General features: G+C 42.1%; 3 protein-coding genes across 32 annotated transcripts in view; all 3 read right to left on the bottom strand.

The window, feature by feature from the left end:
* Window positions 1-14,126, bottom strand: part of LOC105940793 (protocadherin gamma-C5) — a 315,331-nt gene that overhangs the window by 71,077 nt on the left and 230,128 nt on the right. Inside the window, exon 1 of one of the 30 annotated variants that reach the window (XM_076873901.1) lies at window positions 11,060-14,042. The exons of 28 other annotated variants lie outside the window; for them this stretch is intronic. In XM_076873901.1, the coding sequence (XP_076730016.1) occupies window positions 11,060-13,444 (2,385 nt within the window). In that variant the 5' untranslated portion in view covers window positions 13,445-14,042. Of the gene's footprint in view, window positions 1-11,059; window positions 14,043-14,126 lie in introns of those variants that run through there. One more of the 30 variants, XM_076873958.1, reaches the window with a different exon arrangement.
* LOC143412649 (protocadherin beta-16-like) lies at window positions 85-2,768 on the bottom strand. The gene has a single exon (XM_076874045.1). It carries the CDS (start codon window positions 2,503-2,505, stop codon window positions 100-102), a length of 2,406 nt encoding a protein of 801 aa, XP_076730160.1. The 5' UTR covers window positions 2,506-2,768; the 3' UTR covers window positions 85-99.
* Window positions 3,043-6,043, bottom strand: LOC143412650 (protocadherin beta-16-like). The gene has a single exon (XM_076874048.1). The coding sequence runs from the start codon at window positions 5,861-5,863 to the stop codon at window positions 3,467-3,469; it is 2,397 nt and encodes a 798-aa protein (XP_076730163.1). The 5' UTR covers window positions 5,864-6,043; the 3' UTR covers window positions 3,043-3,466.

Raw genomic sequence — 14,126 nt, 5'->3', positions numbered from 1 at the left:
ATACACAATAATAAAAGCGATAATCCCTTCGCTATCCAAGGTACTGAAATTACTTGGACAGGTAGTAAAAACAGGGGGGAATAGTATTGTATAGGTTTATCAGAATTTAAAGAGTCTAACCTCTAGAGGAGAGTCTGGTTCATCCAGGATGCTCTTTTCACTCTGTATCTGCTGCATCGTTCCTGTAGAACTGGGGTCCATTATCAGCACGTTCTGACTACCAGCTCTGCCGAACTTACAGTCACTCTTTCTGGAGTCAGTCGTCCTGCACACCTCGTAATTGTACACATGTGGAAGAGTCCCTGTGCCCAAAGTGTCTGAGTAACGTGGTGGATAATATGGAATGACAGGCAGGTTGGAGTGATACAGGATGCGAGACTGTCTCCACCTGTAGATTTTGACTGATATAATAACCACTAAACACGTGATGAAGAGGAAGGAAACTACAGCCAGAGCCAGGACCAAGTAAAAAGTCAGGTTGTCATTGTACTCCTTGTCGTGGGTCAACTCAGTGAACTCCGACAGCACTTCAGGGAAGCTGTCCGCCACCGCCACGTTAACAATGACTGTAGCTGAACGAGAGGGCTGCCCGTTGTCCTCCACTATAACAGTCAGTCTTTGTTTGACAGCATCTTTATCAGTGACTTGGCGGATAGTTCTGATTTCTCCATTCTGTAAGCCCACTTCAAACAGCGCCCTGTCTGTGGCTTTCTGCAGTTTATAGGAGAGCCAGGCATTCTGTCCAGAGTCCACATCAACAGCCACCACTTTAGTCACCAGATAGCCCACATCTGCTGAACGAGGCACCATTTCAGCCACCAGAGAGCCACCAGTCTGGACTGGGTACAGAACCTGAGGGGGGTTGTCGTTCTGGTCTTGGATCATTATTTTCACAGTCACGTTGCTGCTGAGTGGAGGAGAGCCTCCATCCTGCACTTTTACGCGGAAGTGGAAGTCTTTGATCTGCTCGTAGTCAAAAGAGCGCACTGCATGGATGACTCCACTATCTGCACTAACGGACACATATGAGGAGACTGGCACTCCGTTAACGGAGGAGTCCTCCAGTATGTAAGAAACACGGGCATTCTGGTTCCAGTCAGCGTCGGTGGCTTTGACTGTGAATATAGAGAGGCCCGGTGTGTTGTTTTCTACAATGTAGGCCTCATATGAGCTCCTCTCAAAGACAGGTGCGTTATCATTAACGTCTGAGATCTGTAAGGTGAGAGTGACGCTGCTGGAGAGGGAGGGCACTCCCTCATCAGAGCAAGTCACAGTGATGTTATACTCAGAGGCTCTCTCTCTGTCTAAATCACTGTCTGTTACTAAGGTATAGAAATTATTTTCCGTTGATTGTAATATGAACGGAATATTTTCATTTATTGTGCAGCTGACTTTGCCATTCTCGCTGTCGTCTATGTCTTGAATATTAATTATTGTCACTACAGTGTTGCTTTTGATATCTTCAGATATAACATTTGTTTCAGACATTATATTAATAATGGGGTGATTATCGTTCACATCTATAACGTCAACTATTACTTTGCATGTGTCCGTTAGTCCTCCGTCATCACTTGCACGCACATTTATCCGATAATTGTTTGACTTTTCGTAGTCAATATTTCCTGTTAATCTAACCTCGCCCGTGTGTTCATTTACCTCAAACAACTGTCTGACATCGTCTAAAGTATTTCTGATCGAATACGTTATTCGTCCATTTGATCCGTAATCAGCATCTGATGCACTGACTATGGTTACAACTGTTCCTCTTGGTGAATTTTCTGCGACATTAGCTTTGTATACCGACTTCGTGAAAACGGGTGCATTATCATTAACATCTAACACCGTGATCTGAATCTGCATTGTCCCTGACAGCTGAGGTTCTCCTCCATCTATGGCCGTCAACACTAAAGATAAATGTTCATTTTTCTCTCTGTCAAGAGGCTGTTTTAAAACCATCTCAACATTTCGGGAGCCGTCTGCCTGATTGTGTAATTTAAGAGCAAAATTATCAGTCGGTTTGAGGATGTAGTTTTGGAGACCATTAATTCCCACATCCAAATCCACCGCCCTTTCTAAATCAAATTTCGACCCGATGACTGCAGACTCGCTTATTTTAAATTTAATATCCCCTTTTTCGAAAAGGGGGGTATTATCATTTATATCCACAATTTCAACATGTACTCTGTAAAATTCAATAGGTTTCTCTAAAATAATTTGGAATTGTAGAGCACATGGAATCATCTGACCACAGAGCGTCTCTCTGTCTATTCTTTCTTTGATAAGGAGGACTCCCCTATCTTTATTTAGCTCAATATATTCTCTGCTATCACCAAAAAACACACGAGCCTTGCGTGATTTTAGTTTCTCTACGTCCAAACCCAAATCTTGTGCTATTCTTCCAATTACGGAACCCACTGACATTTCCTCGTTAATGGAGTAGCTGACATGCCCCAAAACGGAGCTGACAAAAAGGAACGAGACAAAAAACGGTACTTGCCGTTTCATTGTTCTCCTCGGTAATATGACAAAGGCAGAAACACACGTTTTTTTCTGCTGAATAAAATGCGTCAACCTTTATTCCCAAGGAACGCCAGAAAGTCAATGCATATTCCTCGACAAAGAACAAAACAATAACCGAGACATGTTTTCCCGTCCACTCGAAAACGTCGTGTCCTCTATCCAGTATGTGCCTCCTGTCGCTGGGGTTTTAAGATTGGGGAGGAACTGTTGACAACGTACGCTTGCAGAGTAACATGCTAGACTACAGCGTCCCTCAGAGTACAGACGGCAAAACTACAGGAGAAAAGATGAAAAAACAAAAACAAAAAAAGAAACATTTGGAGCGATCTCAAAAATATTAAAGTTAAACGATTTTATACTGTCAACTGGTATTCTATGTCATTAAATGCAATTGAAAGTGAATTAAAGATATCGCAAGAAAAATAGGTTGGTGTAGGGAATTCCCCAAGATTGAAACCCCCCCAAAAAAACAAAAACAGAAGACACTGACACTCATGTACACAGATATAGAATGAACACGCTGTCAGCGATTGAATACAACATGGTGAGCAAATGCAACAGAAATGGGGCTTATGTGTCGTAACATTCTCATCTTTACAGGAAAGCCTGTTATAACTGATATGACTTTTTCAGGCCTAAAATGCCGTTTTCAATAACTATTCCAATACACTATTAAAATGTCCTAAAATATTTAGACTACTAATATGAAAAATAAGTACTAAAATATGGCTTAGCTGGGTTTGGAATACCTTGGTAAATATAGATCAACACAGCAATAATTGCTTAGTTTTGCACACAAATTACAACATGTAAATTGGTTTCTAATACCTTTCTCAAATTATGAAATGGCTAAAATGATAGAAAGAAGATAATGTGAGAAAATACAAGTGTAGTTTTATCTTTCCAACCACTTTAGTGTGCAACATAACGATTATTCAGAAACGTATTATTCAGAAATGCTAACCTCTAGAGGAGAGTCTGGTTCATCCAGGATGCTCTTTTCACTCTGTATCCGCTGCATCGTTCCTGTAGAACTGGGGTCCATTATCAGCACGTTCTGACTACCAGCTCTGCCGAACTTACAGTCACTCTTTCTGGAGTCAGTCGTCCTACACACCTCGTAATTGTACACATGTGGCAGAGTCCCTGTCCCCAAAGTGTCTGAGTAACGTGGTGGATAATATGGAATGACAGGCAGGTTGGAGTGATACAGGATGCGAGACTGTCTCCACCTGTAGATTTTGACTGATATAATAACCAATAAACACGTGATGAAGAGGAAGGAAACTACAGCCAGAGCCAAGACTAAGTAAAAAGTCAGGTTGTCATTGTATTCCTTGTCGTGTGTCAACTCAGTGAACTCCGACAGCACTTCAGGGAAGCTGTCCGCCACCGCCACGTTAACAACGACTGTAGCTGAACGGGAAGGCTGCCCGTTGTCCTCCACTATAACAGTCAGTCTTTGCTTGACAGCATCTTTATCAGTGACTTGGCGGATAGTTCTGATTTCTCCATTCTGTAAGCCCACTTCAAACAGCGCCCTGTCTGTGGCTTTCTGCAGTTTATAGGAGAGCCAGGCGTTCTGTCCAGAGTCCACATCAACAGCCACCACTTTAGTCACCAGATAGCCCACATCTGCTGAACGAGGCACCATTTCAGCCACCAGAGAGCCACCAGTCTGGACTGGGTACAGAACCTGAGGAGGGTTGTCGTTCTGGTCCTGGATCATTATTTTCACAGTCACGTTGCTGCTGAGTGGAGGAGAGCCTCCATCCTGCGCTTTTACGCGGAAGTGGAAGTCTTTGATCTGCTCGTAGTCAAAAGAGCGCACTGCATGGATGACTCCACTATCAGCACTAACGGACACATATGAGGAGACTGGCACTCCGTTAACGGAGGAGTCCTCCAGTATGTAAGAAACACGGGCATTCTGGTTCCAGTCAGCGTCTGTGGCTTTGACTGTGAATATAGAGAGACTTGGTGTATTGTTTTCTACAATGTAGGCCTCATATGAGCTCCTCTCAAAAACAGGTGCGTTATCATTAACGTCTGAGATCTGTAAGGTGAGAGTGACGCTGCTGGAGAGGGAGGGCACTCCCTCATCAGTGCAGATCACAGTGATGTTATAGTTAGAGGCTCTCTCTCTGTCTAAATCACTGTCTGTCACTAAACTATAGAAATTGTTAGATGTAAATTTAATTTCAAATGGAATATTTTCATTTATCACGCAATTCACTTTCCCATTATTTTCAGAATCAGGGTCATTTACGCTCATTAAAGCTATTACTGTCTTGCGGGCTGAGTCCTCCGGTATTGAGCCTGACGCTGAAATCATATTTACAACGGGTCTATTGTCATTCACGTCAATTACATCAATGATTAGTTTACTTGAGTCAGAGAGTCCACCTTGATCGATTGCTTCTATGTCTATATTATAATTTTTTTCAATTTCGTAGTCAATCAGACCATCTAATATCACATCACCTTCATTATTAATATGAAATAACTTTGAAACTGTATCCATGCTATTTCCGATTACATAGGTCACCTCTCCATTTGTGCCTTTGTCTGCGTCAGAAGCCGTGACCTTAGTAACAAGTGTTCCCTTAACAGAGTTTTCCGTAATACTTGCTTTGTAAACGGGTTTACTAAAAACAGGTGCATTATCGTTTGCATCTAACACGGTAACATAGATTTTCATTGTTCCTGTCATTTGCGGTTCACCTCCATCTTCCGCAGTCAAAACTAAAGATATATGTTCTTGTTTCTCTCGGTCCAATGGCTTCTGTAAAATCATTTCTACTTTCTTGCTTCCATCACTTTGTGCGTGCAATTTAAGAACAAAATTGTCACTCGGCTTAAGAGTGTATCTCTGCAGTCCATTCAGTCCGATATCTGGGTCTATTGCTTTTTCTAGCATAAACTTAGAGCCGACGATCGCTGATTCGCTGATTTCAAACACTCTCTCCTCCTTTTGGAAAACTGGAGCATTATCATTAACATCGGTAATTTCAACCGTAACTGGGAATAATTCCAGTGGGCTCTCTAACGTTATTTGAAAATGTAAAGCACAAGGCGTTGTCTGTCTGCACAGGACTTCGCGGTCTATTTTTTCTTTAATGAGGAGGACTCCTCTTTCTCTATTCAGCTCGATGTACTGAACGCTGTCTCCGGTATAGAGACGAGCTTTACCTGACCTAAGACGTTTGACATCTAAACCTAAATCTTGGGCTATATTGCCCACCAAAGATCCTTTCGCCATTTCTTCTGGAACTGAATAGCTAACCTGCCCGACCACATAACTGAGGCAGAAAATGGAGATTATCAGTACTTGCCGTTCCATTGTTCTGTCCGACACCGCTGTCACACCACAGTTATGTTGTTTTATTCCGTTTAACGATTAAAATTCCACCAAAATGAATAGAAAAGATAAAAAGGAATCTGTTTTAATCCACCCGTTACAGTAGGAATCCGTTTTAAGGTGCCTGTGATTTTGATCTGATTCCTAAACTGTGCGTCCTACGTCTGAGTATGCTTCGTAATATGCCGGGATGCTGACTGGATGGATGTGTTATTAAAGAGAGTCAATAACTTGACACATTGTGCAACAGCGGCGCGATGAGTTCACAAGGTGAAAGTACACGAGGCAAACAGTAGAAGAAGAAGCACAAAAAAGAAGCAGAAAAAAGAAAGCGCGTGTCTATAATGAAAATGAGGAGGATGACAGAAAAACCAAACGGCGTTTTCTCATCTTAAGCAACACTGGAATGAACGTAACAATGGAAATTCATTCACACAGAATGAAAACGAGAGATTGTTGAAAAAAAAAAGAATTTACAAGAGGCGCATAAAAAGGACTAACAATGTAGAACTGTGCCCTATTTGTCACTGTCCAAGGTGCTGAATCGCTGTTGGACTCGCGTTTATTTTTCACAGAATAGTACCTCACGCATACACGCAGATTAAAAAATATATATTAAACCCAAAAGACAGACCTCTATAGCAGAGTCTGGTTCATCCAGAAACACAAGTCTGGTGCAGACATCTTGATGCATGCTCAATCATCCAGGTAAGCAAATCCTCAAAAGTTAATTCTGTTCATCTGGACATAACGTTTTCAGTGGGACAAACGTTTCGTCACTCATCAGTCTCAGCTGACTGCAGATTTCCCCAATCTTATAAGCAGTACATTTGCATAATGACTGAAACTAGCACCACTGAAGGAACAATGGGCTGGGAGGTTCGTTCCTAGGAACTGAAGAAGTCACTTGGATGAGCGACAAAACCTTTCTCCCACTGAAACGCTACGTCAAGATGAACAGAATCACCGATCTGGTTCAGACAGAAAAAAAGTTAACACTTCAAAGTTGGCCAAATCATTTTTAACTAACCTCCAGAGGAGAGTCAGAAGAATCTCACAAAAGTTGAAAACCATCCCCAAATAATGTTAAATACGTAGCAGTTTTTTCATAACAAACTAAATGATATACTTATACATGTTACTCTCTAAGGTGCTGAAGAAAACAAAGATTAACTAAAATAACAAGTTATTGTCCAGGGTGTACCCCGCCTCTCGGCTTATGACAGCTGGGATAAGGTTCAGCACCCCCGCAACCCCGAAAAGGATAAGCGGAAGCGAATAGATGTATGTATGTAGAAAGACGACAAAAGTGTAAATACCCAGAAAGCCACTTAAATTTAAATGGTGTGTATAACATTGTATATAAAAACTGTCTAAAATAAAAGAAGAATCTCACAAAAGTTGAAAACGATCCTCAGATCACATTAAATACGTAGCAGTCTTTTTCATATCAAGCTAAATTATATCGTTACATGTTGCTCTCCAAGGTGCTGAAAAAAAGAAAGAATAACTAAAATAACAAGTTATAAAGATATATTGTGCCATTTGTGATGTAATAATTATTCTAACCTCCAGAGGAGAGTCTGGTTCATCCAGGATGCTTTTTTCACTCTGTATCCGCTGCATCGTTCCTGTAGAACTGGGGTCCATTATCAGCACGTTCTGACTACCAGCTCTGCCGAACTTACAGTCACTCTTTCTGGAGTCAGTCGTCCTGCACACCTCGTAATTGTACACATGTGGCAGAGTCCCTGTCCCCAAAGTGTCTGAGTAACGTGGTGGATAATATGGAATGACAGGCAGGTTGGAGTGATACAGGATGCGAGACTGTCTCCACCTGTAGATTTTGACTGATATAATAACCACTAAACACGTGATGAAGAGGAAGGAAACTACAGCCAGAGCCAAGACTAAGTAAAAAGTCAGGTTGTCATTGTACTCCTTGTCGTGGGTCAACTCAGTGAACTCCGACAGCACTTCAGGGAAGCTGTCCGCCACCGCCACGTTAACAATGACTGTAGCTGAACGAGAGGGCTGTCCGTTGTCCTCCACTATAACAGTCAGTCTTTGTTTGACAGCATCTTTATCAGTGACTTGGCGGATAGTTCTGATTTCTCCATTCTGTAAGCCCACTTCAAACAGCGCCCTGTCTGTGGCTTTCTGCAGTTTATAGGAGAGCCAGGCATTCTGTCCAGAGTCCACATCAACAGCCACCACTTTAGTCACCAGATAGCCCACATCTGCTGAACGAGGCACCATTTCAGCCACCAGAGAGCCACCAGTCTGGACTGGGTACAGAACCTGAGGGGGGTTGTCGTTCTGGTCTTGGATCATTATTTTCACAGTCACGTTGCTGCTGAGTGGAGGAGAGCCTCCATCCTGCGCTTTTACGCTGAAGTGGAAATCTTTGATCTGCTCGTAGTCAAAAGAGCGCACTGCATGGATGACTCCACTATCAGCACTAACGGACACATACGAGGAGACTGGCACCCCGTTAACGGAGGAGTCCTCCAGTATGTAAGAAACACGGGCATTCTGATTCCAGTCAGCGTCTGTTGCTTTCACTGTGAATATAGAGAGACCTGGTGTGTTGTTTTCTACAATATAGGCCTCATATGAGCTTCTCTCAAAGACAGGTGCGTTATCATTAACGTCTGAGATCTGTAAGGTGAGAGTGACACTGCTGGAAAGAGAGGGCACTCCCTCATCAGTGCAGGTCACAGTGATATTATAATGAGACGCAACTTCTCTGTCTAAAGCAACCTCTGTCAGCAAATTGTAAAAGCCATTCATGGTATTAAGTATTTTAAAAGGAGCATTATCATTAATATTACACTTCACCTCTCCATTCCTGTCAGAGTCAGGGTCATTCACGCTTAGCATTGCAATTACAGTACTCTCAGGCGAGTCTTCTAAAATGGCATCTGACTTAGAGAGTATTTTCAGCTGAGGGCTGTTGTCATTGACATCAGTAACATCTAAGAGAATCTTACTGGAATCAGAGAGCCCACCATTGTCCGTAGCTTCTATATCTATTTGGAAGAGCTTCGTTTTTTCATAGTCTATTTGACCGATCACGATAACCTCTCCAGTTTTTCTATCAATCTGAAATAAATCGGACAAACGACGTTTGCTGTTTGAAATTGCGTATGATATTTCCCCGTTAGAGCCTCCATCTTTGTCAGATGCTCTAACAGTTATAACGCTGGTTCCAGCCGGTGAATTCTCGGTTATTGTTGCTTTATATACTGGCTTAGTGAAAATTGGTGCATTGTCGTTTGCATCCAATACGTTAACAGTGATCTGCATTGTACCTGACATACGCGGCTGCCCGCCATCCTGAGCAGTTAATAATAACAATATATGTTGATCTTGCTCTCGATCCAGAGGCTTCTGTAGAATCATTTCCACCTTCTTACTCCCATCCGCTTGGTTCTCTAATTTCAGCGCAAAGTTGTTTGTTGGATTAAGGGAATAGCTCTGGAGACCATTTGTACCGATGTCAGCATCGATGGCTTTCTCCAGCACAAATTTAGACCCAATGATGGTTGACTCGCTGATTTCGAAGCGCTTTTCGCTCGATGCAAAGCTGGGAGCATTGTCATTAATATCTGTGATTTCTATTGTTATTCGAAACAGTTCCATCGGATTTTCCAGAATCATTTGTAAAAGTAAAGCACAGGGCGTCGTGTCGCCACACAGCGTTTCTCTGTCTATCCTTTCTTTTATAAGGAGGACACCACGGTCTCTATTCAGCTCAATATATTCGGCACTATCTCCAGAATGAACGCGCGCTCTGCCGGATTTCAGCCTTTTAATGTCTAAACCTAAATCCTGAGCCACATTACACACTAAAGACCCTTTCTCCATTTCCTCAGGAATGGAGTAACTGACCTGCCCGAACACCGAGGTGAGAAAGAAAACCAAGAAGAACAACAGTACTTGCCGCCTCATTGCTTTGCAGGGATAATCCTGTGTCCTTTTAATAAAACTGCAATCCACACGAATCATGATAATAATTCCGACCATATCTCAAAGACAGTTTCAGCGAAAAAAGAATAACTTTTCGATCTCCGTAAGCGGTATTCCTTATAAAAGAGAACAGGCGGTTACTGTGCGTTTCATTGTCTACCAGTGTGCAAATCTAAAGGGGAGGTACATTTTTCAGCGTTGACGAATGCTGCCATACTCGAGCCAATAGCGGCCCTTTCTGTTCAACAGACCAAACAGCAAAATCTGGAATGAGGGTGATGATGATGATGCTCATAGAAAACAAAAACAACAACTATTATTATTATTATTATTATTATTATTATTATTATGACGACTAGTAAACTTTAAAGCTTTTAGATAATCTAACCTGTTACAGATTAGATTATATTACACAACTGACAATGTAACCATTTAAGTGTTTTAATAATTAAAACTAATGCGTCATACCTCATGCCTAATAGGTTCAAAGGTTAGTGACTTTATGTAAGCATATTCACTGGTGGGGTTGTGGCTCCTCCAACACCAACGGCCGTGGCAGGCTAAACATGAGGATACTGACTACACGCAACAATAAACACATAAAATGCACCTCTGAGCTATTTGTTCCTTTTATTCCACATTGTACTGTCCAAACCCACAACTCAGTACATTGGATCAAATGTATTACAAATGCAGAGACTGCACAAACAAACATGACTGCAACTGACAAAATATTACACCAATTGTTATGTCAAACTGCAACATCAGACTACGGCATCAACTAGTGCATTAAACTATACATCAAGCTGCGGTCAATAGAAAGTTTCCCGTAATGCTCACCCTACCTTTCTGCTCATCAAACAGCAGGTGCTGTGAACAGGTGAGTGCAACGACATTTATCATCTAATACACACCCATGAGTCTCGCCCCACAACCGTGCACCAATACAGTGTGTGAACTTAAACCAACCCTCTTAATCCAAAAAAGGAAAGACTAACATATGGCTCCTACAGGTAGTAATGCTAAAACTCCAAAGACAAGCACATGGAATATATGCAGTCTGTACTGATTGACACTGACATGTGGTAACAAAACAAATAAGAAAGCACAAATGAACCTAGATACTGAAAAAGTCATAAGCCACTTGACAGATCGAAAACAGTGCAAAGATTCCAAAAGTATGAAATATCAGCATGTAAGTCTAACCTCAAGAGGAGAGTCTGGTTCATCCAGGATGCTCTTTTCACTCTGTATCCGCTGCATCGTTCCTGTAGAACTGGGGTCCATTATCAGCACGTTCTGACTACCAGCTCTGCCGAACTTACAGTCACTCTTTCTGGAGTCAGTCGTCCTGCACACCTCGTAGTTGTACACATGTGGCAGAGTCCCTGTCCCCAAAGTGTCTGAGTAACGTGGTGGATAATATGGAATGACAGGGAGGTTGGAGTGATACAGGATGCGAGACTGTCGCCACCTGTAGATTTTGACTGATATAATAACCACTAAACACGTGATGAAGAGGAAGGAAACTACAGCCAGAGCCAAGACTAAGTAAAAAGTCAGGTTGTCATTGTACTCCTTGTCGTGGGTCAACTCAGTGAACTCCGACAGCACTTCAGGGAAGCTGTCCGCCACCGCCACGTTAACAACAACTGTAGCTGAACGAGAGGGCTGTCCGTTGTCCTCCACTATAACAGTCAGTCTCTGTTTGACAGTATCTTTATCAGTGACTTGGCGGATAGTTCTGATTTCTCCATTCTGTAAGCCCACTTCAAACAGCGCCCTGTCTGTGGCTTTCTGCAGTTTATAGGAGAGCCAGGCATTCTGTCCAGAGTCCACATCAACAGCCACCACTTTAGTCACCAGATAACCCACATCTGCTGAACGAGGCACCATTTCAGCCACCAGAGATCCACCAGTCTGGACTGGGTACAGAACCTGAGGGGGGTTGTCGTTCTGGTCCTGGATCATTATTTTCACAGTCACGTTGCTGCTGAGTGGAGGAGATCCTCCATCCTGCGCTTTTACGAGGAAGTGGAAATCTTTGATCTGCTCGTAGTCAAAAGAGCGCACTGCATGGATAACTCCACTATCAGCACTAACGGACACATACGAGGAGACTGGCACTCCGTTAACGGAGTCCTCCTCCAGTATGTAAGAAACACGGGCATTCTGGTTCCAGTCAGCGTCTGTGGCTTTGACTGTGAATATAGAAAGACCTGGTGTGTTGTTTTCTACAATGTAGGCCTCATATGAGCTCCTTTCAAAGACAGGTGCGTTATCATTAACGTCTGAGATCTGTAAGGTGAGAGTGACGCTGCTGGAGAGGGAGGGCACTCCCTCATCAGAGCAGGTCACAGTGATGTTATACTCAGAGGCTCTCTCTCTGTCTAAATCACTGTCTGTTACTAAGCTGTAGAAATTATTAGATGCTGACTTAATAGACAAATGTGTATTATCATTGATAAAACAGTGGACTTTACCGTTTTCATTTGAATCTGGGTCTTGAACATTCATCATCGCAACAACAGTGTTAGGTTTAGAGTATTCAGATATCATATTTGATTTTGACATTATATTAATCGTTGGCTTGTTGTCGTTTATATCCACCACTTCAACGATAACTTTGCACGAATCTGTAAGTCCACCATCATCACTTGCACGTATGTTAATATGGTAATTTCGTGCATTTTCATAATCAATGTTTCCAATTAATTTTATTTCTCCACTTTCTTCATGTATCTGAAACAAGGCATGCGCTTGATCTAAACTGTTTGTAATGGAATATTTTATTCTACCATTTGATCCATGATCTGCATCTGACGCACTAACACTCGTGACAACTGTCCCTTCCGGGGCGTTTTCAAAAACAGTGGCTGTGTAGGTGGACTGCGTGAAGACAGGCGCATTATCATTAACATCTAATACCGTGATGAAAATTCGAATTGTACCTGACATTTGCGGATCTCCGCCATCAAAGGCTGTTAGAACTAGTGATATCGACTCTTCCTTTTCTCTGTCAAGAGGCTTCTGTAAAATCATTTCAGCCTTTTCCGTTCCACTACCTTGACTGTCCCCTTTCAGTACAAAATTATCGGTAGGTTTAAGCTCATATTTCTGAAGACCATTTTTGCCGACATCAAGATCAATTGCTCTGTCCAGAACAAATTTTCCTCCGATTACAGCAGATTCACTGATTTTAAAGGTTACCTCGCTTTTCTCAAAGGTGGGGGGGTTGTCATTTATGTCTATAATCTCGACTGTGACACTGTAAAACTCCATAGGGTTTTCTAAAATGATCTGAAAATGTAAAGCACAAGGTGTTGTCTGCCTGCAAATCGCTTCTCTGTCGATCCTCTCTTTGATTAGAAGAAGTCCGCGTTCCCCGTTTAGCTCAATATATTCCACACCGTCTCCCGTATAAACGCGAGCTCTTCCAGATTTCAGTCGTTTTGTATCCAAACCCAAATCTTGGGCAATATTACCGACTAAAGAGCCACTCGGCATCTCCTCGGGAATAGAGTAGCTGATTTGGCCGATGACTGGACCGAGATAAAAGACCAAGGAAAACAACAGCGCTTGCCATTTCATTGTTCTGTTCGAACTGTTCCCTTGGAAAATTAGCAGGAAAAAACTATTATCCACAATTACCGAATGTCCCTTACAGGTGATAAAACACAGACATCACTCCGAAACCATTTGAATCGGTTAAAGAAAGGTTGAAAACGGCTCTAGTTAAAATGATCTCCGACGTTTGAACACGACGTCTTTCTCTCTGTGATATAATTATGGCGAGCGAGGTTTCTCTTTAAATGTGCCCTGAAATATCAACACACTGGCCAACAGCGGCCCTACGAGTACATAATTAGGAACTACAGAAAACGCCTGGAAAACTAAAGGAAAACTCTGTTGTGCACGAAGGCTTATTGTTTTTACAAATACCAGGATAACACAGCCCATAAAAGAGTTAACGTCTGCAACACTAGAGAATACTAGTTCCCTTATAAAGTATTTTAGTTGAACAGATAACAGAGTCTATATTCTTTACGTATACCACTGAACTGAACTATTAAGTCATGATGATATGTGACGAGTTACTTAAAAATACTGTCACAAATTCAACAAAGCGAAATACATGACATAGATAGCTCCCCCACCCCCGCCAAGTTTATATTGAGTTACAGTCTTTCGACGTGTCTTGGCAAAAAGAGACGAAACGATTTATGTTCAAATTTTACACCATCACCAATAACTAAACGTCAAATACTAACAT

Source organism: Maylandia zebra, linkage group LG2 (assembly GCF_041146795.1).
Source record: "Maylandia zebra isolate NMK-2024a linkage group LG2, Mzebra_GT3a, whole genome shotgun sequence".
NCBI classification, from domain to species: domain Eukaryota; kingdom Metazoa; phylum Chordata; class Actinopteri; order Cichliformes; family Cichlidae; genus Maylandia; species Maylandia zebra.
This window is presented reverse-complemented; position numbering and strand designations above follow the sequence as displayed.